Source organism: Amorphotheca resinae, assembly GCF_003019875.1.
Source record: "Amorphotheca resinae ATCC 22711 unplaced genomic scaffold M430scaffold_10, whole genome shotgun sequence".
Classification (NCBI taxonomy): domain Eukaryota; kingdom Fungi; phylum Ascomycota; class Leotiomycetes; order Helotiales; family Amorphothecaceae; genus Amorphotheca; species Amorphotheca resinae.
In genome coordinates, this window is record NW_020194480.1 from 263,365 (window position 1) to 288,729 (window position 25,365).

The 25,365-nt window shown below is 51.1% G+C and overlaps 8 protein-coding genes across 8 annotated transcripts; 5 read left to right on the forward strand and 3 right to left on the reverse strand.

The window, feature by feature from the left end:
* Nucleotides 1-1,198: 1,198 nt before the first annotated feature.
* Nucleotides 1,199-3,343, forward strand: M430DRAFT_107041 (hypothetical protein; the record flags this gene model as incomplete). Its single annotated transcript, XM_024861127.1, has 4 exons — nt 1,199-1,336; nt 1,387-2,374; nt 2,431-2,898; nt 2,955-3,343. The coding sequence occupies 4 exons, from the start codon at nt 1,199-1,201 to the stop codon at nt 3,341-3,343; spliced, it is 1,983 nt and encodes a 660-aa protein (XP_024718268.1).
* A 309-nt stretch (nt 3,344-3,652) lies between these two features.
* M430DRAFT_68532 (hypothetical protein) lies at nt 3,653-6,158 on the reverse strand. The gene is made up of 2 exons (XM_024869358.1): nt 5,553-6,158; nt 3,653-5,504 (listed from the first exon to the last, which is right to left on the reverse strand). The coding sequence occupies exons 1-2, from the start codon at nt 6,074-6,076 to the stop codon at nt 3,851-3,853; spliced, it is 2,178 nt and encodes a 725-aa protein (XP_024718269.1). The 5' UTR covers nt 6,077-6,158; the 3' UTR covers nt 3,653-3,850.
* Nucleotides 6,159-8,015: 1,857 nt separating this feature from the next.
* On the reverse strand, nt 8,016-10,219 carry M430DRAFT_60542 (hypothetical protein; the record flags this gene model as incomplete). Its single annotated transcript, XM_024868860.1, has 3 exons — nt 10,139-10,219; nt 9,921-10,075; nt 8,016-9,861 (listed from the first exon to the last, which is right to left on the reverse strand). Exons 1-3 carry the CDS (start codon nt 10,193-10,195, stop codon nt 8,016-8,018), a joined length of 2,058 nt encoding a protein of 685 aa, XP_024718270.1. The 5' UTR covers nt 10,196-10,219.
* Nucleotides 10,220-10,938: 719 nt separating this feature from the next.
* Nucleotides 10,939-12,607, reverse strand: M430DRAFT_144401 (glycoside hydrolase family 5 protein). Its single transcript, XM_024862886.1, has 4 exons — nt 11,998-12,607; nt 11,745-11,939; nt 11,269-11,695; nt 10,939-11,216 (listed from the first exon to the last, which is right to left on the reverse strand). Exons 1-4 carry the CDS (start codon nt 12,565-12,567, stop codon nt 11,143-11,145), a joined length of 1,266 nt encoding a protein of 421 aa, XP_024718271.1. The 5' UTR covers nt 12,568-12,607; the 3' UTR covers nt 10,939-11,142.
* Nucleotides 12,608-14,881: 2,274 nt separating this feature from the next.
* On the forward strand, nt 14,882-17,052 carry M430DRAFT_36455 (hypothetical protein). Its single transcript, XM_024866930.1, has one exon. It carries the CDS (start codon nt 14,971-14,973, stop codon nt 16,822-16,824), a length of 1,854 nt encoding a protein of 617 aa, XP_024718272.1. The 5' UTR covers nt 14,882-14,970; the 3' UTR covers nt 16,825-17,052.
* A 230-nt stretch (nt 17,053-17,282) lies between these two features.
* On the forward strand, nt 17,283-18,314 carry M430DRAFT_107529 (hypothetical protein; the record flags this gene model as incomplete). The annotated part of the gene is made up of 2 exons (XM_024861161.1): nt 17,283-17,507; nt 17,583-18,314. The coding sequence occupies 2 exons, from the start codon at nt 17,283-17,285 to the stop codon at nt 18,312-18,314; spliced, it is 957 nt and encodes a 318-aa protein (XP_024718273.1).
* Nucleotides 18,315-18,934: 620 nt separating this feature from the next.
* On the forward strand, nt 18,935-21,227 carry M430DRAFT_29993 (hypothetical protein; the record flags this gene model as incomplete). The annotated part of the gene is made up of 4 exons (XM_024865925.1): nt 18,935-19,584; nt 19,639-19,836; nt 19,885-20,397; nt 20,450-21,227. The coding sequence occupies 4 exons, from the start codon at nt 18,935-18,937 to the stop codon at nt 21,225-21,227; spliced, it is 2,139 nt and encodes a 712-aa protein (XP_024718274.1).
* A 397-nt stretch (nt 21,228-21,624) lies between these two features.
* On the forward strand, nt 21,625-25,364 carry M430DRAFT_36457 (hypothetical protein). Its single transcript, XM_024866931.1, has one exon. It carries the CDS (start codon nt 21,751-21,753, stop codon nt 25,147-25,149), a length of 3,399 nt encoding a protein of 1,132 aa, XP_024718275.1. The 5' UTR covers nt 21,625-21,750; the 3' UTR covers nt 25,150-25,364.
* Nucleotide 25,365: the final 1 nt, after the last annotated feature.

Consider the following 25,365-nt stretch of genomic DNA (forward strand, 5'->3'; position numbering starts at 1 on the left):
CAAGGTTATCAGAGGGAGCCGATAGACTTACGCAGATAAGGACAACGATGACTTCGGATCCCTATATTCGCAACACACGTTAGAAATGGACTTGTCCGAATAGTCTAAGGCTAGGTTGTGGTCAGGCCTTACCTACGTCTACAGCCTTACCTACGTCTACAGGACGTTTCATTTCGTTCAGCACTACTGCCTACTTTCTACTCTACCTTTTAATCAATTTCGCTTCTAACGACCTCTCTATGTTCGGCCTGACACCTTTACATTTGCTTTACTACACTTTTGCTCTATCGCGTCATATTTTGCTTTGTTTTTATACTAGCGAGGGCGCTGGTCTTTTCTTGAAGGAGGGGCAGCTGTTACGGCTACGACACATGATAGATGGAGTAAGGCAGGCACTCCAGGACACATGTAAATAGACCAGCAGAGAGGAGAAATAGAACCCCATCTTCCAGTGGAAATAACAGAGGAGCTCTACAAACGCAACGAGGTAGGCTGATATCATGATGTCCAGATTTCTAGGACGGGATATTCAAGCGACTGGCGGAAGCGGGGAATCAGCGTGCCAGATTCCCCTTGGAGGAAAGGAAATCAAATCCGCACGAGATGAAAGTGGCTTTGTTACAGAATAGCCACTTGGCATTCGGAAGTATTGTTACATTGTTACCATCATATTGAAAGAAGGATTGGAATGGAATAATGGCATGAAAGATGAAGATGGGGGGATAAGAAGTCAGTCGGTCTCGATTATTGTGTTCCAGTAGTGCGGTGGGGCAGGGCAAACGCGGGGTTCTCTCGGGTAGATAATACGGAGGAGGAAGGGGTAAAATGTTAAATCATGTTATACGGGGTATACGGAAATATTTACCCTGATTATGACCCCGTACTGTGGCCCTGTGCCTGGATAAAGGCGGTATACCTGCGCTAGAACCGAATAATACCGTATCTACGGGTGTAACACCGGCAGATTTCTAACTGATCATTCATCAACCTGTAATCATGACTGATGCCCTCCACCCCACCAGACTTCACGATCTTCGGTTTTTGGCGCGACGGCGAGTGGAGTGTGGAGATGGCTGGACCTGGAGGGCGTCGAGTATTTGCTGGAGGGACATTCCCTTTCCTCGTTCCTCAAAGACAGAGCAAAGACCAGTGTTTTCTTTTGCTCAATTCTTAGGAGTCTTGTCCAAGGGCTTCAAAAATGCCTGTTTTCACTGAATACTCGACCTCTTCTCGCGATTTGCGCGTCCTCCCGTCTTTCGCGCCTCCTGTACCGCGTCTGAGTCCAAAGTTCAAGCCAGAAGGTTCGCAAGAGAAGTATGAAGTTGTTATCGCAGGTGTAGGTGTGCCAGTTCTTTTCAAATCATTGCTTTGCTGACTCCTTTCTAGGCTGGGCCCGCAGGCCTCTTTCTCGAGGTTCTCCTGGCTCGATACGGCCTGAGCGATTCCTCCCTCCTATGCGTCGATGCGAAACCTACCTCGTTGAAATCCGGCCAAGCAGATGGGCTGCAGCCGCGCACACTGGAAATCTTGAAGAGCATGGGCCTTCTAGAAGAGATCCTCACAGAAGGCTGTCAGATGTGGGAGGTTGCTTTCTGGAATCCTAGTAGTAGCAAGGCAGACGGTGCCAGTGGAGGCATCGAGCGAACCTCCATAGTCCGGGACGTGGCTGTACCGGCTAGATATCCCCATGAAGTTACCATCCACCAGGGGCGCATTGAGCGCATTCTCGAAGATGATCTCAAGCGATACTCGACTCGCGGCGTTCAACGCTCGACTCGCGTTACGAAGGTCCATATCGACGAAGAGGGGGATGCAGAATTTCCCGTTGTCGCCGAAATCGAAGGGCCCTCAGGTGTGCGAACGGTTCGAACCAAACATCTCGTCGGAGCTGATGGAGCACATTCCTTGGTGCGGAGATCAATGGACCTGAAGCTAGAGGGAGAGACGTCTGATTTCATCTGGGGAGTCGTGGATTTCGTTGCCGAAACCGACTTCCCAGATATCAGAAGGCGGTGTGCAATTCATTCAGATAACGGGAGCGTGATGGTCATACCTAGGGAGAGGATTGCTACGGGCGAATATTTGACGAGGCTGTATGTTCATGTTCAAGATGAAGTCAAGCCAGACAGTGATATAGCGGCCGAGGAAGGTATCGAAGGGGAGAACAAGACTCGTGCCAAGGCTAGAAGGGAGAAAATCACTATGGAGAGCATATTTGCACAGGCTCAGGAGGTCTTCAAACCATACAAAATCCGGCCTAGGAGAGATGATGCGGTCGACTGGTGGGCTGCATACCAGATTGGGCAACGAGCATCTAAGCAGTTCGTCAAGAAGGATTCCAAAGGCATCAACCGCGTATTCATTGTTGGAGATGGTGAGTGGTCCATTGATGCCGCGTACTTCTATGCAACGTTGCTAACCACCTTGAAGCATGCCATACCCACAGCCCCAAAGCTGGTCAGGGCATGAACGTATCAATGATGGACTCCTACAACCTATCTTGGAAATTGATACATTCCATCAACGGACTCACACCACATCCTGCAGGAGCTGTTGACCATATCCTGGATACATATCAGACTGAACGGTCTACTATAGCCCAACAACTCATCGCCTTCGACAAGGAGTTCTCTTACATGTTCTCAGGCAAAATCGGCACCGAAGACGGCAAAGAAGGCCTCACTCACGAACAGTTCCTCGAGGTATTCAGCACCGGCAATGGATTCACAAGTGGATGCGGTATCGAATACCCTGACAACGTTTTGGTTGAACAGACGACCCGGGATGGTATTATCGAGGGAAACGATTATCTACAAGGTGTTTTACGGCCAGGACGGCGATTGCTGAATGTGAAGGTCAAACGACACGCCGATGGTAACAGAAGAGATCTCCAAGATGGTACGTCGTTCTCTCCTCTCCTCTTCAGGCCTCCTTTACTAACCCAAACCATCCAGACTTCCCCTCAACCGGGCGTTTCCGCATTCTCCACTTCACAACCACCGATCTCCTCTCACCATCCGGCAGCTCCTCCACCTCACTAAACGCAATCTCCAGCATCATCCCCCTTTTCCCCCCGGGAATGATCGAGCTCGTCATCCTGCACCCCCTTCCGCAAAACACATTCGTCTGGTCCGAACTCCCTCGCGTCGTGAAAACAGAAGCTGAGATGCGCTTTCACAATGGCACGGAATTGGAAGATGCGTATAGGGTTTATGGGGTGAGTCGAGAGAAGGGCGCGATTGCGGTCGTTAGACCGGATGGGTATATTGGCACGATTGCGGATTTGAATGATACGGAACGGGTAGAGAGATATTTGAAGGGATGCTTGAGAGAAATTAATTAAATTAATTAAATTAAGAAGAAGTGAAATAACTGGCATGGGGAAAGTAATGATGATGAAATTTAGAAGGGCCTTGCCTATATTGTGTACCTAGGTACCTTATGTTCTCAAGCTCGTGATTTACCTAGGTATATCTGATGATGCTTGCTTGCTTGACAGATTGATAGATTAATTGGGTTAAAGCAACAATGATGATGATGTTTGTTTTCCTTGCTGCGGACCCTTGAGATCCCGGAAATAGAATATAATAGAATGTTTGCTTTCTTTCATCATCTCATTTCTTATCAGATATTATTATCTTAAGAATAGCTAGCTAGGTCAGCAAACATAGGTATGCAAGGATTAACAAACAAACAAACAAACAAAGGGAGATAGATGTGAGATGTGGAAGCGAGAATTGCGTATGTTGTATGTTGAATAACCTGATCAAACCATCCTCCCACAAAAAACGCCATGACATGTCATGTCAATTTGCCCATCCCCCCCCTTCCCCCCCCAAAAATCAATCAATCATCTCCCCCCCAACTCCTCCCTAACCATATCCTCAAACACCCCCGCAATACTCAAAATCTTCGCATCCATACCACTGCCCCCCAAAAACGAAACACCAAACGGTAATTTTCCCCTGTCCTGCTCCTCCTGGATCCATCCCGCATTCACCGAGACGGCGCACAAATCTACGACGTTCGCGGCGTGTGTGAAAGTGCCTATATGCGCGTTTAATTTCAGGGGCTCTGCTTGCATCTCGGAGATCGTGGGATGGCAGGGTGTGGTGGGGAGGACGAGTACGTCGATCCCCGCGCTACCAGGGAGGAAGGTGTTTTGGGCGAGCCGTGTGCACGACGCTTGGATGGCTTGGTCGTGGAATACTTGCCAGGCGGGTACGTGAGCGGAGAGCGTGGCGGAGAAGAGGGCGCGCGTGGTGGGGTGCAAGGAGGGGAGGTGCGAGGATAGGAAGGAGGCGCCGATGCAAGCGATGCGTTCGTGGACGAGGGAGGCGTCGTAGAGCAGGTTGGCGGCTTGCTCGAAAGGCGCGTAGTCGATGTCCTCGACGAGGACGCCGCCGAGGGAGCGCAGTTTTTGGACTGCGGCGGAGAAGAGTGAGAGGTAGGCGGGGCTGCAGATGGAGAGCGCGGAGGGAGGAGGGATCGCGAAGCGGAATCCGCTGGTGAGGGGACCGCGGTAGTCAATGGTCCAGAGGGATAGTGATTGGGGTGGCTTGGCGTAGGGGTCGAGTGCGTCGTGTTGGTCGATTATGTACCAGACCTGTCGGGCGTCGGCGAGAGTTGGGGTCATGATGGAGAGCGTGTCGAGACTTTTGCAAGCCGGGACGACGCCGCGCGCGGATATTGTGCCTTTGGTAGGCTTGTACCCGACGATGCCGTTGAAGGCTGCGGGGACGCGTCCACTTCCTGCTGTGTCGGTGCCCAGAGCGAAGGAGACGAGCCCCGCGGCCACGGAGACGCCGGTCCCTGAGGAGGAGCCGCCGGATATGTGCTCAGCGCTGTAGACGCTGTGCGGAGTGCCATACGGCGATCGGCAGCCTGAAAGGCCTGTTGCGAGTTGATCCATGTTAAGCTTCCCAATATAGAGTGCGCCGGCATCTAATAGGAGCTGGACGGCTGGTGCGGTCGATTCGGCCACGTATGCGTAGGCTTCACAAGCTGCTGTCGTTCGGACCCCTTTAATGTCGATATTATCCTTCAAAGCGAAAGGGATCCCGAAGAGAGGAGGTAAAGGTTTCCCTGCGTATTTTTCAGAGAGGGCTTTGGCGGCTTCGAGTACCTTTTCTCGAGACTCAATCGATATCCAGACTGCAGGATCGATCTTCTGATACTTCTCGATGCGATCAAAAACGGAATTGATCACCACTTGTGGATCGGCAAGTTTGTTCTTGTATAATTGTTGAAGCTCGGTGATAGAGGGCAAAGCATCGTCGAATGATGCCGGAGGGGCTATCGGTGGTGTACGTTCTTGGAACTTTGACGCTTGCTCAAGGAAGTCGGAGCTGTGGCCAACGTAACCAAAAAGGCCGTCTTGGCCACAGATAGTATCCATGGCCGTAGTCACCTGCTGTTGGTCGAAGCCACCTGTGCAATCGGACAGGATACAGCATTCAAAGCCTCGATCATTGCACTCTCGAAGTGTCGTGGTGACACAACATCTGTTCGAGAATCAGAGAAGATGTCCAGGGGCATATAAGGATCCTTACTCAGTAGTGACACCAGTGAACAAGAGATGTGTGATCCCCCTCGCAAGCAACACTCTATGTAATCCCGTTCCCCAGAAACTTCCCTTCCCCGGCTTATCAATAACAACCTCACCCGGCACTGGCCTCAACTCATCAATAATATCATGACCCCACTCACCTCTCACCAACAGCCTGCCCATCGGTCCCTGATCCCCAATACCCATCGTATGATGCCCATTCGGATGGCTAATCTGACGCAATTTCTTCGCAGCGGATAGATCAGACAAGTCTGGCTTGTGGCCTTCTCTAGTATGGATGATCTGTAACCCCATAGCTCGAGACACTTCGAGCACTTTTTGGACCGTAGGTACGATGGTGCGGACCGCGGAGTGGATCTCGTCGTTTCCACATTGGATGTACCCGAAGCCATTGGGGAGCACAAAATCCCGCTGCATGTCAATTATGATGAGTGCCGTTGTTTCAGGCGGGAACGTGAAGGCATATGGCCGGGCGTTCGAGAGGGACAGTTTGGGTGAGGGCGCCATGATTGCTGAGAAACCTGGAGGTTGCAAAACGAAGAAAATATGAAGCTCCGATGAAGTAAAAGAGATCTAGTTATCAATGGCTCTCAATGGCCTGACTGAAGGAGGAGACGGAAATCCTCAAAGGTGGGCGGGCAGATGAAATGCCACTATTTAGACGGCGATTTCTCGAATGTAAACGTGTACCATGGACAATTCTTTGAAAGAAGACAATGATAGATGATAGATGGAATTTGGAACGCAAATGAAGGTCTTAACTTTAAAGTTCAATGAGATGCTTTATGGAGAAAGGAAGCACTGGCTTCTTGGCAACGAACCAATTGAAAGAATGACAGGACAGATCATGGCCGCCCAGCAATGTCTACCCACTCTTTGCTGCAATGAGGCTCTCACTCACGTGCGCGGCACGATAATGGCAATGACGGGCGCCGACGCGCCGAAGGCAAAGGTAAAGCCCAAAGGTGGGAAAGGTATGAAGGATTTTCTTTTGTTAGTGTCGCCAGATAAGGCCTGCAGGGGTGTTTGAACCCATCAGCGGAAGTGAACGTTGGCCTCGCCACGAGGCTGACACTTGTGAATTAGTTGATGTGGCTAAGGTCTACCAGATAGATAGATGCCTATGCTAAATAACGTGCTGAAACTTGTGTTAGAAGCAGGGAGTAAATATGTGTTCTGATGCTAAATCTGGATTATAGCCCTGGTGAAGTTGAATTAGACTCGGAAATCATTGCCTAATAGGTAGACATCGGTCCAGACTCCAGACCTTTTAGGACCACATTCAGATTGATACACCTACTCCGTACGGAGTTGGCTTGTCGTCTTTTGGCGGACCCTTCATGTGATGTATTAAGATTTTCTTGAGACAAAACCAATCGCTGGCTGTAAATCATCTCGTCTCATCCAAAAACATCAATATTGATAGCGACAATTGTCAGAGCATTTGATTCCCACTTTCCAAAGCACATATCCTACTTTGCCTGCCCCAATCATTACCGCCACATCATCGTTATTCGCCATGGCAGGGCCTAAAGGCTCATTTGTAGCATAGTTGCTGACACCTTAACGGTATGTCCATTTGTTCTTCCAGGACTCGTTTTGCATGACCAACTTGGGCTTGCACCTGTATTGAAGATCAATGTGAGTAAGGGAGTCTCAAAGCATCGAATTGTATCTGAAACGTACCCGATAGAGTATCTTTGCTCGAATTAGTGAAAAACTGTCAAACTTGAATGTAATGTTGATGGTCTTCACTGCCGCCGCGGAGATGACTTCTGATACCTGGATGAAGTCTATATCGAGCATTCGCTGGAGGAACGCAACATGTATCAAGAAAGCTTCTTTCCAAACCCCGTAGTTTCATCGTAGTTGTGTTCTCGTCGCTTTCATATAATCAAAATTTGCTTCTTGATGGGACTATGGAAGAGGTTCCAAGTAGCCCTCTCGCATTTCCGCTTCCTTTCGAATACTCGTGTGTACAGTCTTCTGGTCAGAGATGGTTACCGCTACCACTAGCAGTATTGTTTAAGACCGCTTATGACTAGACGACCCCTCCCCCTTGGCTGTACTTAGCAGGGGAATGGCAGTAACAGAGACTGTGCGTGATGAACACTACTCAGAATATGACCGCTTGAGTCAGCCTGCGTGAATCGAGTTGGCTGGAAACGCAGTCTAGAGTGAGGTCGAGGGGTGTATCGGGAGCTAGGACATCGAATGGTCTGGCGTCGGTTACATCAACTCTCCACCCTCCCACGCATATCTGGGGACCTCCGCTTTGATCCATCGATGAATGATATACAAGTCAACAGATACCATTTCCACATAGTTCTCCAGTCACACAACTGCAAATACCATGATGCTTTGCTATGAATCATTGTGGATGCAAGTTCTTCGTCTGTCGCATCAAATAATAACCGGTATCGAGCCATCCATTGAGATATGAATGTCAAAAGTTCCACGATCCGGCTTCCCCTCCAATTCCAAAATTGAAGTCTTGTACCTGTGCTTGGGAAGGCTGTGGGTAACTCGTCGGCGAAGTTGCTATTGAGTGTTGATCTGAGTAATATGGTGCATCGAACGAGTATTGACCTGGCAATGCAAAGTCGCTACTGACTGACAAATGACTGCTTGAGAAGGCGTAGTCATCTGAATTCCCTTGAGCAGCTACGGCACTTTCGTTGTCATTGCTTTGATACGTCGAAGGATTGTTCGGACTTGGCATCGCTAGACGAGGGGTCGACTCCAAAAGTGCCATATTGGCGTCAACTAGAGCCAATGCTGGTTTCATGTACCTAGCACCGTTCTCGCTATTTATTTTCAGAATCCAGCGGTACTCTCTAAGCTTGTTCTTGTAGAAATTGGCTTCCTCAACAGTGGATGCTTTCGAGAGTAGTAAAGCACCGAAAACACCGATTAAGGCAAAGTTTTGAGGCGACGCAAAGTACCAGAAACTTGATAGATGTTGTGGTTTCAGAGATTGAACGAAGTCGATTGCAAACATAAAGCGTTCGTGGGCTACGGATCGGCAGATTTTCAGAAGCTGCGGATTCGTAGACGGAGTCAACGCAAGGAATATGCGACGATGGAGAGTGATTTCTGCCGCAATGTAGGCAAGCCGGAGGTATCCTACAGAGGATAACTTCATGATGTGAGTGTCCTCCATCGATAAGCACTCCGGTAGGTTAGCGAACCACTCCTTCAACCTAAGTTGAACCGGCTTTGCTTTCTCCAAAATCATGGCCAGGCCATTCTCTCCGGCATTCGCAATCGCTTTCGTAGTCTTGACCGTAAAGAGGGTCTCTAGTATATCTGCCACTATCTCAGATAATGAGATCATCTGACTGAACAGGATTCTCCCTTTTACCACCTCTGAGCTTCCTTCCTGATCGTCTTCATGCGTTTCTGGAAAGTCGTAACTCATCACAGGCTGAAGTGCCCAATTCGACGAATTAATCAACGCAGGGCGGCCGCTTCCAAGTGAGGTCCACTTGTCTTGCATGTATAGACTCCAGCCGAGTCTTTTCCGCAGGCTTTTCTCCCAGTCAGGGATATCCCAATCCGACGCATCGAGATGTAAACCAAGCCCGTAGCCAACGCTAACTAGTTGAGCGGTTAACTCAGCAGAGTCGGTATCCGTGTGTTGCAACAACAGAAGCCCTGCCTGGACGGTCGAGAGTTTGGGACGGTGAATGGTGTCACCAAGGGACTTTCGGGCCAACTTCTCCAGTTCTTGCACATTTGGCTTAGTCGCTTTACTGAGGTTCTCGTCGTACGTCCAATATTGTAGAGCAAGAAGATAGACGGCAGCTAAGAGTGGCGGAGAAAATTCCCTGTATGAGCGGTTGTACTTCTCCAGATATGCCTCTTTGTAGACAACTGGAAAACTTGGAAACACAATCCGAAAGTACAGGTCTGTCAGAGCCTTGCCGTGGGGGCTGACAATGGCCTCAATAGCGTCCAAATCATCCAGCTCTTCCAAGTACCCTTGGGTTTCGGGATCAGGTAGCAGGAGAAAGGCGTCAGATGAGCTCACCCGCCGGAGTACACCGTGAGTAAGCTGGACTTCGTTCTTCCCATTGAGTGAGATATGGCCAGATAATGCAGGCTCGAGACCTCGTGTGGCCCCGACGTATTGGCTGTGATTTGCGTTCTGCAGACCCAGTGTCCGTTTCAAGAGGCTTGGACCATCTAGATCATCATACTCTTCCACATCAACACCATTACTGGTTTTAATGACGCGTGCCTGAGTCCCTGTGGGCTTCCTATTAGGGCGTGAGGACGAGTTCGAGTGCCTGTGGCACTTATCAGTAAATGGCACGTGATGGGACATATTGTCAGATTAGATATGTACCGTCTTTTTGAAGTCAAAGTATCATTGCCATCTTGAGGAGGTTTTCTTTTCCGCGATTGGGGGTTCTGTAGGAATGTACATTCTTGCCCATGGAACTTGCACAAGACACAGATGGGGGAATCATCCTCGAGGACGCATCGACTCTTCCGCTTCCTCTGTTCGGACGATCCGGGTTAACCCTAGGTCAAGGCTGACTCTTTTGCGGGGGAATGACTTACACATGCATCACATGGCCGTTCTTTTCTCTTGGGCTGCGTGGGGGAAGCCATACTCATTGTACATCGTACACAGGCGACATGCTCGTAGCAGGGCGTGCTCGCAAGAGAGACGGCCGCGCCGCTCAAGCAGGGCATGTCGGTGGAATGACTAAGTCATGATTCAGCAGCGGGTACCTCTATCTGTGATAAAAAATGACAAATTTCTTTATAGAAAGACCCCACCTCGGAAATATCCGTACCCCACTTCTTCCCTGCAAAGGCTTGAGTCCTGAGGCCAAAACCCCTAATTGCACCACACAACATCCTCGTCTCGATCGGCGCTCTCTCATCCCACTTGTCGCCAGACGATAGTGAAGAAAGTATCGTGAAAGGGGGAATGTCCGAGGCTAGCTAATAACGTCAAGTGAGCCCGCAATGGAGACCAGCTTCCCCGTGGGGTGGGGGTTTTCGCTGTTAATTTTGGATCTGGCCTTACTTCTACCCCACAAACGTGACCTCAAATGGCTTTAGAGAGGCTTGAGCAAGGCTCTATCGAGGTTCAATTACAGGGTAATGTCGAAAGTCGTGCAGCTCCCATGGGCGGCAATCGCAGATGCGGAGAGAATATGGCTCTGACAGAACAGAGCCTTTTCTACAGGGACTTATTTCATCTGTACTGGATTCCTTCTTACCGTCCCCATATTTTTTGATATGTGGCGTATATATAACGTCAAAGGAACGTACGCATGGAGGGGAGATCAGGAACGGGTAATTTTTGGCTTGGCGCCAGGGGAGGCACGTGGCTGGAAAAAGAGGAGGATGGAAATGATCGGATAGATTGATTATTTGGATTCGAGTTTGTGCAATATTTACGTCGGAACTATATACATGGAAAAAGCTTGTCCGCGTGATCCCTGCGCGGAGAGAGGAATTATACTGCAAGACAGAGATAATGGGCGGAGGGATTGAGAGATAACCGTCCTCCACTTGATCAGATCGCGCATCGGCTTAGCGTGCTGCGCGCTCTAGTATCCACTGCAAGCGTTCTCATTATAGACATCGTTGATGTTCTGGGGGATGACACCTGCAGAAACGGCATCTGCATGCCCGTTAGCTCTTTGTCAGACCCAAGATTTTAAAGGGTGACATACCTTGGTAAGACCAGCGATAGTCGCCGAGCTGACCCTTCCAGGCCCAGAAGGCCCAGCCCGCAGTGTTGGACTCGTAGTTCGTAACCTGGGCCGCAAACCACTGCTTGTAGAAGGCCTGCTGGGTGCTGGTGTCCCAGTCCGAGTCGTCCTGCACGTCAGTCGGAGGGCTGAGACTGAACTCTCCGACAATGGTAGGGGTCTCATTGTCGCTGTTGCGGTTGGCAGTGCAGGAGTTTTCAAGATATGCCGATTGGGAGACGGTTACGGAGCTGTCGTACTTCAGGTATCGGTGATCGTCGTATGCCATGAATACAGGGTTGTTCAAGTTCTGGTTGGGGTTTCCAGCACCCCACAACTCGTTCATAGGCTCGACATGTAGGTAGTTGTTTGAGGTAATGCCAAGGGCTGATTCCGCATTGCGGATGGCCTGTTCTGCGGTTAGCAGGTTTCATATCTCGAGGTTGGAGAATACGTACGTTGTAGGCATTGGGATAGAAGTATGACAGCAGAGTACTATCATCTGATGAACCCTGTACGGGCTCATTAACTATGCCAATCATACCAACATTTCTCATGTTGTTGTCAGTGTGGATTTGATTTGCAAGCCAGCCGAGGAATGTGGTTCCACGATCGTACTGGTAGTCGACGTAGAATCCAGCGCTGGGAGCATACTATTGCGAGATAACTGTCAGAAATGCTAGCATTTGAGATGAGGGAATTGGGACTGACCTGTCCGGTGTCTGGGTTACTGGCAACTTGGGCTCCCGGCGCTCCATGCATATCGATGATGATGTAGAACCCGGCATCACTTGCCCAACCGCAAAGCTGGGAGAGGTAGCTGAGACCGCCCTGGGGAAAGTGTTCGCTGTCGGAGTACACGATACTCTCGTCCATCCAGTACCCAACTGGGATACGGATGGCGTTCAGGCCATAGCTCTGCATTTGTGTAATGTCGTCCTTGGTGATCCAGCTGCCCCAGTGCTTCTGGAAGGCAGCGTTTGCTGCGGATTGGCCGAGCCCAGAGACACAGTCAAATTCGGACTGATAAGCCCCACATCCCATATTCTGCCATTCTGTTTCCGCCAGCCAAGGTTCGAAGACGAACAAGGAGCCCATATTCACACCTCGAATCTTGCCGGACGCTGGGAGCCAGCGCTTCGAGCTGTCGCCGGAGGGAACGGCCGAGGTGTTGAACAGGTTCGAACCATCGCGGGCGTAGATATCCTTGTGCACACCTGGAAGCCAGGCGCTAGCAGGAGCGGCAATGGCCACAAGGCCTGCCAAAAGTGAATGACGCATGGTGAGAAGATTTTACAGGCGCGTGGCTACCTGAAATGCATCTCCCAGTGCAGAAGCAAGACAGAGAGAAATAGAGGGGACCCGCGGGGCTTAAGTACTTGGAAGAAGAGATAACGAGAGTAGAGAGAACGGGAACTCGGAAGTCCAGAACGAATGGAATACGGATGGAGTTCTTCCGCGCAGCGAGCCCAATACAGAACTACTGTATCCAGGACTGAAGTGTACCTACGGAGCTTTCACGGCGGCATCATGGCATGGGTGCTCCCCTGACTACCGCCCAGGGTATTGAGCCCAACTGGGGGAAGCGCTGTGTTTGTGAATGGCTCGAGGACTGCTGCCGCGTAGAAGAAACGGAGAAGTGCATGGCGTGAAAGTTGGCTCAGAGCGCAGAGAGATCCTGGAAGTAACGTAGGATGGGTTAGTAACGTATGATACCGGACCGTACAGCGTAGACGGGGACGTGGGCCATGGACGGCCCTTTTGCTACCCTGGCTCGGTAGTTCCCCTGGCTGTCACTGCAGACTGGAGCAGCAAGGGGCGGGCAGAAGATCTAATCTCGGAGGGGCTTGCCCTCCAGGCTCCGGAGAGGAAATCCATACGAGCAATTGGGAGACGTTGTCGAAGCAAGGGAGACGGGGATGGGTGCGAAGTCCAGGACGGAGTAAATGTACGTTGTAGGCTGTAGACGCCTGAGGCATGACCCCATGATCCCAGAATCCAATGGGCCCGTCCGTGCCTGGCCCGTGTTGTGCCTGGCCCGCGCGTTTCGCATGCAGCCGGGGTTGTCCCGGTTGAGACGCCGTGGCTTGTACTTGTAGGCGAGGAGAATATACCTGGACTGCGCAAGAGTCCGGCTCATCACAAACTGATTACCTTATCTGATTGCTTCTTAGCCTTCGAGGCTTCGTCCCGTCCCTGACGAACATGCGGCTTGATCCTTCGCTGACGATCATGATCATCCACGAGGCGCTGACCCGAAAGATCCTATGAATCTACGATCCTTGAAACGTTATCCTCTCTAGAACCCCCTCTGCTTAGTTCGGTCCTTTATTTGATTATCTGAACTACCTCCTGTTCGCTTTCGGAGGGGATTGGTTTCTAAACATAACCCCGCGCTGAATTGGGCCGGAAACCTTACGGGCGTAAGGTAGTTGATACAGCCGCCTACTCTTCACTCTTCACTCTTCGGTCCTAGACGAGAAAGAAGCTGTACGGAGAGCATTTAGGGGGGGGTCTAACCATAAGTCATGTCTTACTTCATGGAATCGGGTGCGTCGATACCGCATATCCGTCAAAGGCTCAAAGCTGCCGGAGGCTCTGTATGAGCTCCAGAGGGGCATCAAATTCTGCTCGATGAACTTCCCACATTAACAGCGTACAAATTTGGAAACCCATATATTGACTTCACCAGGGAGCAAACAGAGAAATCCAAGGTAAGTAAACCAGCCATGGGCGGCAGAAAGCCAAGCCTGTCTTCAAAGGTCCCGAAGGACAGGAAGCTAAAATAATGTCGATTCCCAAAAGGCTAATGGAGATAGACTACCTGCCTAAGGTACTTTACATAGCAAATGATCATCGTATGCTTCTTGAAGGCTCGAGCCAAGGTTATGCATTTTGAAGACTCGGATGAGACGGCAATCGTATTCTTCTTCAAGAAGAATTCTAAAGTCGCAACTAAAGTAGTGGTATGTAGGAGTGCATAAACCTTCCTCCCTTTAATCAGCCGATACGAGCGCGCTCAAGGGTAAAGTTATCAAGAGAGTTTGACTGAGATCAATAATAGCTTCTCTTATACATATATAACACGCGTGAGTATAACTCCTTTTCTTCAACTTTAATATAGGCAAAACAATGCATTACCCGATAGCCCTATACAAGTAAGTGCCCCGCAAGATGGGAGCGGCGGTAGAGTTCAAAAAGAGAGGTGACAGGCCATAGCAAGATCTAGATGTCAGTTGGCATGAAATCACAGGATGGGTTAGGGGACAATACGACCGACAGAGTCACTGACGATCAGACAACCATTTGTTTGAAGGCTTAGTGACAGTGGAGTAGGTCCATGGAGTACTTTGCTACCTACCTACCTTCTTGTACTGTACCGAGAACTGAAGGTAAAGTAGATCAAAGTAAGGTACGGCGTGAGGTAAGGCAAGGTACGCCATGTAGTGCATCACGTGACCATGCTCCCCCGTAACTGCCTGGATTTGATATGCAAGCCTCACATCTCAGGCCGCATCTGTGCTCTCTGACGTGACGCGTTGTGATGAGACCCGAAAGTGAAGCAAACATTCCTCAAAAGTCAATTGCTCCTACATCTCACCCCCCCGCCAACTCACGCCAGCGTCGTCGCAACATTCCTTCCGATGATGTGCAATCGAGTGATCTGCTCCTCAACAACGCAACATGACTGACTGGAATAAATTAAAGGTCGTAGACCTGCGAGCTGAGCTCAAGAAACGAGGCCTTGCTTATACTGGTCTCAAGCCGCAGCTTGTCGCTCGCCTTGCCGCTGCTGTGGATGATGGGTCATCGGAGAGCGAGGCGACCGTCCAGGGAGATGCGCTCAAGCTTGACGTCGCTGGATCGACGACGTCCCCAGACACTATATCGCCAACTCAACTATCGACCGACTTGACCACTGAACCCCATGCCGACGCTCCTCATACAACCTCAGACCCACCACCCGAGTCCGTCGACGAAGATGTCGCACCTCAAGATGGCTCTACCGAATCCTTAGCTGTCGAAACACAGACTAAAACCTTGCCTACTGAACCTACGAACGCGACCGAATCCTCACAGCCTCCTGCGCAACCTGGTGACCACGAATCCACGCTGTCTTCTGTTGAACCACAAGAGGCTCTTGAAGATAGACAGAAGCGAAAGAGAAGATCGGAGACGCCCCCAGTTTCCGCAGCAGATACTGCACGAAAACGGCTTCGGGCGAACGAGGAAACAGAGGAATCAGAGGACAAGTTAGTGACTACACAGAGCGACTCTGCTTGGACTGAGAAACACAATGCGGTAGATGAAGCGGATGATAATGCTGCATCTACAGGGGTTGCTCAAGAAAATGGAGGTGTTGAGCCGGGCCCTGCAACTATCGATGTCAGGGAAGAAGACGTTGTGAGAGAGAATGTTGCAGAAGCGGGCAAAAGATTGTCAACACAGGATGAGAGTGAAGGATCACCTGTTCGCCAACGCGACTCCAGATTCAAGGGATTATTTGCAGCCTCACAAGTGGTATCATCCTTGGAAGAGTCTATCCCCCGCGATTCGGGTTACGAGGCTGGGGATCAGCCAGATCGTGTTGTTGAACCAGCAATTCATCCTGCAACCTCAGCTCTTTATATTCGCGATTTTATGCGCCCCCTCAACACTCCACAACTCAAATTACACCTTGCTGCTCTAGCTACACCTAGTGGCCATGATGTGGATCCGGATTTGGTGGTCAGCTTTTATATTGATCCAATCCGAACCCATGCGTTCGTTCTATTCAAGAATGTGTCCGCAGCAGCTCGTGTTCGATCAGCACTTCATGGTAGCATCTGGCCCGAGGAACGAAACCGCAAGCCTCTTTGGGTAGATTTCATTCCGCCAGACAAGATTGATGATTGGATCTACCAAGAACAATCCACCAGCGTTGGCGGTCGTTCGATGGCAAAGAAATGGGAGGTTGTCTACCATAATGTGGATGAGGACCGACCTATCGAAGCCACCCTTGAAGAAGCCAATAATCAGCCAATTATTAGGCAGCCCTCCAATCCGGGTCCACCTAGACCGTCAGAACCACTGTCCCGTGAGCTTGATGGGCCACCAAGACGCCCTCGTTCTATGTCTCGTGAACCTACATTCCGTGATACAAACCCCTCCACTAGTCTCTCGACTCTGGATCAGCTGTTCAGGTCTACTACTGCAAAACCACTCTTATATTGGCAACCGGTACCAAATTCTCTGGCGGACAAGCGCCTTGACGCAATTGACTATGCGACTGCAAAGGATGCAGCTGACAGAGTTACTGGAGAAATCAATCGATACACGTTTGAGGATGGGGATGTGCTAGTGGACCGGGGCCCAGAGATCTTTCCAGGGATTCGACCTCCACGAGGCTACCGAGGCCCTGGTCGTGGAGGTGGTAGTCGTGGGGGCTTTCATAGCAGGGGAGGATGGGGCGGAGCTTATGATAGTTACAGAGGTGATCCCAATTTCAGGGGCGACAGAGGTGATAGGAGAGGCTCACGGGATGACTGGCGTTATTAAGATGGATCAAGATCCGGTACTAGGGAGGTCGGCCTTCTCCATCTCGGGGCGTTTAGGACGACGTCTATTTGCACTGGATTCATTCAAGGACACAGAAAGGGCTTGATTGCAACTGTAAAACAATTGTACTACTACTACAGGGATCTATATGCTGCTGATATACCCTCGAAGATCCTAACCGCTCTACATACTGCGTAGCGAAATATGGGGTCTTAAAATCATTTTCAGTCCAAGAATGTGACCATAAGACAACTTGCTATTTTCTGAGGAGCCATGATGAGTAAGATGTGATTTCAAGGCTTGTGGTCATTATAAGGTGTGGCGCATAGCCCAAACAAGATGTTAGCTGAGAAAGGGAGCCGTCGAGAAATTGTTGCCTTGCGCACGAGGCTACCAGTAAAACTATCTCCAGATCGGTTGACATCAGCCTGAACACAGACTCTTTCCAAACAAAAGCCATGTCACACCTTTCCAACCCTCTCGCAACAGCAGAACAGCTGTACAAAAAAGCATCAGTCAATGATCTGCCGGCTGAGCTTCAGGATAGCATCCTATTTTTCACTGCTCGACTTACGCAAGCTGCGGGCGTCCTCTTGAGGCTTCCTCAAGATGTAACAGCTCAAGCAAATGTCTTACTCTTCAGGTATTGGCTGGTGGATGGCTTGATGCAACATGAATTCAGCGTATGCACACAACTCCTCATAGCCTGTTCCTTGACAGTTATGGCAATGGCTGTAATCAAGCTAACATTTTTCTAGGAGCTGTCCGCAGCTACGATATACATGACTGCCAAGATCTCCGCCTCCCCCCGTTCTCTCCGCAGCATAACCAATGTCTACGCCTACCTGACTTCGCCAAATTCCTCTCTCTCCACCCCCAACAGCAACCCTCCCCCTGATCCAGAATCCTACTACCTCTCCGAATCCACCTACATCACCAATCGCAACCGCCTGCTACACATTGAAGGACAGTTGCTCAATGCCCTCGGCTTCAACACGCATGTCGCACTGCCTCACCCTCTCGCAATAACCTATCTGCAAGCCCTAGACGTGTTCGCCGCGTCGCGGAGCCAGAAGGGCAAGAGTGCAGGCACGGAGGTCGGCAAGCGCGCAATCGAGTATCTCAACACGGCGCTGCTGAGTCCCCAGATGCTGTACCTGACGCACCAACCATGTGCGCTGGCGACGACGGCGGTGTACCTCGCGGCTCGAGATAAGGGGGTCAAGCTGCCGGATGTGGAATGGTGGGAGGTGTTTGATTGCGAGAGGGAGGAGCTGGGGTTCCTGGCGGTGGCGATGGGGAGTTTGGAGGGGGTGGTGAGGAGGGAGATGGAGAGGTGGGGGGAGGGGAAGGCTATGATTACCAGGGCGGATATCAGGGGGGAAATGGAGAAGATGGGGACGGCTTTGGGCAGCGGTGGTGCGGCTGAGGTGGAGGATGAGGAGGCCGAGATGGCAAGGCTGATGGATGAAAAGGTTGCTGCTCAATGAGAATATCTCATGGCTGTCACATGCATCTACTATGTGGAATATTTCAAAATTTTGGTATTATAGTCCGGAACCGCTCCTGGACTGACCATACTTACTGACTGAATTAGTCTACACCCACTTGGAGAGCTTCACCTTTATTGACTGATTGGCTAATAAGGTGGCACCTATGAATCGACTCAGACAGAGTAGGTACCTAAGCTTCAGACAATGGCCAAATCGATAAGGTGGAGAAACTATACTCCGGGCCGGGCCTTAGCGCCTAGCTCACCAGCCCCCCTGTTTTATCTCCCCTCGTGCTCCCCCAGACTTCTTGGGTTATAGCAATTCCTAAACTCAGTAATCCCGCGCCCAAGAGAGCCCTACGACGTTGGGCCTCATCTTCTGGAATATCCAATTGGCAACTCCTCTGAAATCGTCGAGCTCGCCCTATCTGCGCGGGATGCATGATGCAGGGCTGTCGCTGAACCGCCAATAGCCTCAGTCAGCCTCAGGAAGGAACATCCTATCCCGCACGACCAGATGTCCGTCGCTGAATAGGTGACTCCTCTACCCGTGTCTGGATTGCACGCCTCTGGCTCCGTGCCCAACCATCTGAGGCTGTCGGGTTTCCAACGGGAGGGATGAGGCCGCCGCATCCCACGTCGCACAGCGAATTAGATCAGGAGCACGATCGCCGAGCGCGTGACAAGGAAGAGCACAGCCTCGAACCCGATGTTTCTGAGCTGCGCAGAATCCGAATAGAAAGACTCGAGCACGCCGCGCCGCCACGCACATCGTCCGACGCGAGCGCGAAAATGCCTTCGGAATCGCAGGCGACGCTCTCGAGTGCGAAATCGTCTTCGAGGCATAGCAGGAGGAAGGAGCAGCATCGGAGTCCGGAGGAGGAGGAGAGGCGGAGGAGACGCAGGAAATCTACGGCGAGGGACGATGTCACATACGTTTATGGCACCTCGAGAGAAGGCACGTCGCAGCCGTCCCGCGTCACGGTGTCTGAAACGAGAGAACTAGGCCGTGATGGCGAGTCTAGTGAGTCGGATGATGAGGATAATCAGTCCGATCATGCTAGTGCCAAGCCGAGGAAGAGCAAGACTAGGGTCGTATATGTCACCAAGGGAGACGGCAGGCCAGCTTTAGTCAAAGAGCGGCGGAGTAGAGACGATACAGAAGTAGTTCGCCCGAGGCGCACTGGGGAATCTGTTCGTAAGAGTAGAGCCCGCCCGTCTCACCGAGAATCTGTGGTCGGACCGACGCCTGTATCACCACCAAGAAGGTATGCTCTTCAATGCTGGATTCCTATATCAAGCTAATCTGATCTCTTTTGCAGAAGCGTCTCAACAAAAGACTTGCCTGCAGAGGAGAGATCCAGCCTTAAGAGGCACAATACGACATCTACACATGTATCGACATCCAAACAAGCCTCTGCCCCGTCGTCAGCTAGCGCAAATACAACCAACAAACGAGCTAGTTTTCTCGGGACCTTTTTTGGACCTGTGCCTCAACAGCATCGTGAACCTGAAAGACTGTGAGTGGCTAAAACATGAAAATCTGCTCTGTTCTAATAAGTCTCTAGAGTCGAATGCTTGACATGTTTATCAGATGATATACCGAGATCTAAATCAGCGAAGCTGAAATGTGGCCATCGAATGTGCCACTCTTGCTTAAGACGTATCTTCAAGCTTTCAATCAATGACCCGCAGCATATGCCACCTAAATGTTGCACCGCTGACCATATACCCCTTAAACACGTGGACAAGCTATTTGATGTCAATTTCAAGAAAACGTGGAACCGAAAATTTCAGGAGTATTCCACCAAAAACCGTATCTATTGTCCGGCTCGACGCTGTGGCGAGTGGATCAAGCCGGGAAATATTCATAAGGAAGATGGGAAAAAGTATGGTAAATGCAGTCGTTGTAAGACAAAGGTCTGCTGTATTTGTAACGGTAAATGGCATGGTAACAAAGATTGCCCGAAGGACGAGGAGACAAATCGACTTCTGGAAACAGCAAAACAGGCTGGCTGGCAACGTTGCTATAATTGCCGGGCAATGGTTGAGTTGAAGGAAGGCTGCAACCACATGACCTGGTACGTTTCTCCAAAACTTATATTGAGCATAGATCTGGCTAACATCGCAAAGTCGCTGTACGGCTGAGTTTTGTATGATCTGCGGTCTCAAATGGAAGTCCTGTAATTGTCCATGGTTCAATTATGAGACCGTCGAGCAAGACCGCCTTAACCACATGCGAATTGCAAATCAAGAAGCGCAAGGACAACGTCTATATCGCATACGCCGGGCTCGGCCAAACAACTATAATGACGAGGTTATCCAACGTCGACGTCAAGAACGCGCGGATGAAGAGCTAGCGCGCAGACTGCAGATGATCACGGTGGAGGAGGATGCCAATGATGACTATCAGGGGGGAATAGGCGATATCCACGGCATCGGGAACGGTGCCGATCACTTTATGAATCAGAACTATGTCCGGGCCGCTCATAATATCCTGACTGGACATATTGATCAAGCTACGGCTGCTGCCAACTACGTTATGGGCGTTGCTCAAGCTCGAGGCGGTCCCGCACCGATAGACCATCGAAGAATGGCCGATAGATTTCCAATCGTACCTCCGGTGTTGAGGAGGCATACGATGAGGGAACATGCGTACAACTCTGCAGCATCGACGCGACCATCGGAACGAGTCGTGCCACGGAGGGCGAGAAACGATTACGAGAGTGAGGCTGCTGTGCATGCTCCTCTTGGAAGGGTACATCAAAGATCGGCTTCTACGACAGGGGAGCCCAGGCCATCGATTCTTGCTGGGCTTGGAGGTGCGGGGAGGGGAAGCAATAGGGTCTCTGCTTGGAGATCCCACGTTGAGCCTGGGGTTGAACCTGCAGAGGGTGTTTTGTCGATGTGATTTTGCAATCTAGAGATATTTGCTTTGATGACTTTTCTTGGGACGGATTCTGGGGGTCAGGGGAAAATACGGATCGGTGAGGCTCCCGGATAGGGGCGTCTGGAACTTATCAGTGGTCACGTGCATGCCAGAGCGGCCCGGGTTCGCAACCTTTGCATATATTTACCTCTGGTTGAATGTGCCGTGCCATTCCCTGTCATGAATGAATATGTATCTTATGAATAACGAATACTGATCTGAACCTACCTATTGTCCATAGATATCCCATATCTTAAACAAAGTGCTTTGACAGTGCACAGCCACACGTCGTCATTTTTGACTACTAGCGGCTCGAGTGCAGCCTTGCAGATCGACATACCGAATCTGTCCGCCAACCGTCAACGACAAATGCCAACCTCTTATGATTGATAAGAGATCTTGAAAATAAGACTTGTGCGCCATGGCCTAAACACAAGAACCCCGAAACAATCACCTCTGTCCCATGCTTGCATACGCAGGTGCCCAACCCTCCGACTAAAGCAAGATGCTGCTCCTGTACCAGGCCGGGAGCGTCAAAATCGGAGAGGTAGTCCGCTACACCGTGACCTACACACCGGCCCACGACCGCATCCTCCCATCTCCCGCGCGACTGCATCTGAAGATCAAGAACACATCCGCGATCGCGCTGCGCGCTGCTTTTGTGCATGGGCCGTACACGCTGTACACGGCCGCGTACCCAGCGACCTTCAACCCGGACGAGAAATTCGAGCACCCGCGGCGGTACGGGGTTCCCGAATTCGAGCCCAACCTCAAAGCCGGAGGGACCTTCACCACCGAGCTGCTGGTTCCCGAGGATGTGCAGAAGACGGCGGGCACGTCGCCGGCGCATCGAGCGGCGGGCGCAGCAGAGGAGGACGGGAACGTGAAGAGCGTGAGCTGGATCATTGAGGTCACGTCGCAGGTCATCTTCTCGACGTCGGCGGCGGTGCACTATGAGATCCTGCTGGCGAGGGATCAGAAGAGCCTCTCGTTGGGCCTGGCGGCTGTGGGCGGAGCGGCTCCAACACCGGGCCAGGTCAGCGATCATCAGCAGAGTCAGGGAGCGAAGGATAAACATCACAATGCGCTGCCGAAGGGGATATATTCTAAAGCGATCAGGTTAAGGGTGGATGATACAGCCAGTTTATGGAATACCCCCAGGATGCCGCAGTGGGATGATGAGGGGAAGGAGAGGGTGGAAGAGGGCAATAAGGATGCGCCGGTGGAAAGTGTCACGGGAGAAACACACGGGGTAGAGAATAAGAGACAGAGGAGGCAGAAAAAGGTTCATCTGGTGTTATTGACTCATGGATTACATAGTAATCTTGGAGCAGACATGCTGTACTTGAAAGAGCACATAGACGCCGCAGCAAAACAGGCGAAGATAGATGCGAGGGCGCGGAGAGCAAAGAGAAGGCAAGAGGAGCGCCAGAAGGCATCTGGCGATGCCACCAGCCACAATGATCAGGACGGAGCCGAGCGAAAAGGAGACGATGGGAATACAAAACCGCCGGCCGAGCAACTGGAGGACAATACCGATATAGATGAAGATGAGGAGGAAGTCATCGTGAGGGGCTTCTCCGGGAATGCTGTACGAACAGAAAGAGGCATCAAATACCTCGGCAAGCGGATGGCAAAGTACATCTTGAGAATGACATACCCAGACCAGCCTTATCTGCCGGTTACGAAGAAGTCTGCCGCTCAGGTCCTCTCTCATGCCATGAGGCCAGACCACCCGAAGGAAGTTGACGAGGGTATTCCAAGCCATCACCGTAGCACCATAGAGAAAGAGCCATATCACGACAAGGAATTGCCATACAAGATTACCAGCATCAGCTTCATTGGCCACTCTCTCGGTGGTCTAATCCAAACCTACGCCATAGCATACATCCAGAAACATTCTCCTGAATTCTTCGATATCATCAAGCCGATAAACTTTATCGCCCTCGCCTCACCATTCTTAGGCTTGAGTAACGAAAATCCCCTGTATGTCAAGTTTGCACTTGATTTCGGGTTGGTTGGTCGTACCGGCCAGGACCTTGGTCTGACCTGGAGAGCACCTACGATCGCCCGAAGTGGATGGGGTGCTATTGTCAGTAGTATTAGTGAAGGCACACACAAGAAGACGGAGGATGAGGAAAAGCCAGAGTCAAAACCTCTTCTACGAGTTCTACCTACTGGGCCAGCTCATACTGTACTGAAAAAATTTCGGAACCGGACAGTCTACTCCAACGTCGTTAATGATGGAATCGTACCTCTGCGAACGAGTTGTCTGCTGTTTTTGGATTGGCGGGGACTGGGCCGTGTGGAGAAAGCAAGAAGAGAGAATGGCTTGGTGGGCACGATGGCTGAATGGGGTTGGGCTGAGCTCACTGGCCAGAATTCGGCCTCGCCGATGAGGTACACTTACTCGGACTTGGCGTCCACTGATGAAGAGACAGACGACAATACCCCAACTCGGCAAGGACACGGAGGTGATGTGCCTCAGCCTCCTCCTACTGCTACCCGTGATGATGATGCTAAAAGCTTGAGAGCTCTCAAAAATGGGCGTCCAGATTCTGCTGCCTCGTCTGCTGATGACGAGGGCAGCGATCTCCATAGTCCATCCAAGACATCTCCAACGACTCGTACCAGTAGTCCTCTGGCGAGTCTCTTTGGATTATTCCGTCCTAGCCCTTCTCCCAAACCACACAATGATCATCCGAAGCATACGAAAATCTACAAACGCAGCCAGACAATCAAGGGTGGTAGCGATCCCTCTGGATCAACAGCATCCACTTCAGACCCCCCAAATGAGAGATCCAAAGCGACCAGCGGTGACTCGGACCACGAAGACTTCGATCGACTCTCTGCGCCCCCTAAAACGACTTTCTTCGAATCTGCTGGCGACATTCTTAAACCCCCCTTGCCGTCTGTTGAGTTTTTAACCAATCCTGCTTCTCGTCCCAGGACGATATTCCATGATCGTGTCTACCACCCCGAAGATATCCCTCCGCCACCTCTCAAGAAGCGATCCACCAGCGCTCTCACACATAAGCAACGCTCGTCACCTAACACAGCCGGTGATTCTTCGCCTAAAAGCGGTATCTCGCGTCACAGCAGTTCCCTCTCCACGCGTGACTACGACGATACGAAGCACACGAACCCCAACAAAGACCCTCGAGAAGTCGTCGATGGCTCAGCAATGAAAGTAGAAGAGAAGATCGCTCGCGCTTACCACCGGGAGCTCTCATGGCGCAAAGTGCTAGTTCGGCTGGAGCCGGACGCGCACAACAACATGATCGTCCGGCGCATGTTCGCAAACGCCTATGGATGGCCGGTCGTCAAGCACCTCTGCGACACGCACTTCAGCGACAGCGTCGCGGCCACGACGCCCGACTCGGACGAGACGAACGAGGAGCGCGCTAAAGATTACAACGAGGCCCCCGACTCGGGCGGTAACGAAATCAAAGATACCGAACCCAGCCACCCTAAACCTCTCAGCCGAACCGCCTCCGAAGCGCACGAAGCTCTCGACTCCGTCCCGGCACTAAACCCCGTGTCCAAACCCGGACATCTCAGCAATAGCAGCAACAGCAACGTCTCCCCTAGAAAAGGCAGCAGCAGCATCCGCGCGGCCCAGCAATCAGCCACGGGAGACCTCGATGCCTGGCACGAGCGCTACTGGGAGGATAGCGCGGGCGACAGCGATGAAGAATACTACGAAGAACAAGCCGTCGACGACGAGGACGGGAGGCGGCGCGGCGAGCCGGATAATAATAAGAAAACTACTACTAGTACTGGTGGTGGTTGGAATTGGACCGAAGTCATCGCTGGAAGGGGATTATCTCAGAGTCCGAAAGGGATTAAAGATGCCAGTGCTGGTGGTCAAACTCAGCATGGTAGCGGTGCCGCTTCATCATGATTCATGGCTTGGTTTTGATTGGTTGAGAAGGTTGAGAAGGTTGTTTAATAGAGAGATTTGAAAAGAAAGAGGTTTTGGGGGAAGAGGGAATGAATGAATAGCATGAGGTACTAGATGAGGTACTAGCTAAGCTAAGGTGCTTAGATATGGTGTAATGAATGTTTGCCTTGAATGAATGAATAGACAGACATATGTAGAGCTTGGAGCTTGGAGCTT

What these genes read in the sequence shown, in the direction of transcription:
- M430DRAFT_36455 (XM_024866930.1), top strand. Translation starts at nt 14,971, where the DNA reads ATGACTGACTGGAATAAATTAAAGGTCGTAGACCTGCGAGCTGAGCTC.
- M430DRAFT_144401 (XM_024862886.1), bottom strand. Translation starts at nt 12,567, where the DNA reads ATGCGTCATTCACTTTTGGCAGGCCTTGTGGCCATTGCCGCTCCTGCT. An exon ending in GTAACCCAGACACCGGACAG is followed by an intron (nt 11,940 to 11,997) that starts GTCAGTCCCAAT and finishes ATCTCGCAATAG; the next exon opens with TATGCTCCCAGCGCTGGATT. An exon ending in TCTATCCCAATGCCTACAAC is followed by an intron (nt 11,696 to 11,744) that starts GTACGTATTCTC and finishes ACCGCAGAACAG; the next exon opens with GCCATCCGCAATGCGGAATC.
- M430DRAFT_36457 (XM_024866931.1), top strand. Translation starts at nt 21,751, where the DNA reads ATGCTGCTCCTGTACCAGGCCGGGAGCGTCAAAATCGGAGAGGTAGTC.
- M430DRAFT_68532 (XM_024869358.1), bottom strand. Translation starts at nt 6,076, where the DNA reads ATGGCGCCCTCACCCAAACTGTCCCTCTCGAACGCCCGGCCATATGCC. An exon ending in TTCACTGGTGTCACTACTGA is followed by an intron (nt 5,505 to 5,552) that starts GTAAGGATCCTT and finishes ATTCTCGAACAG; the next exon opens with ATGTTGTGTCACCACGACAC.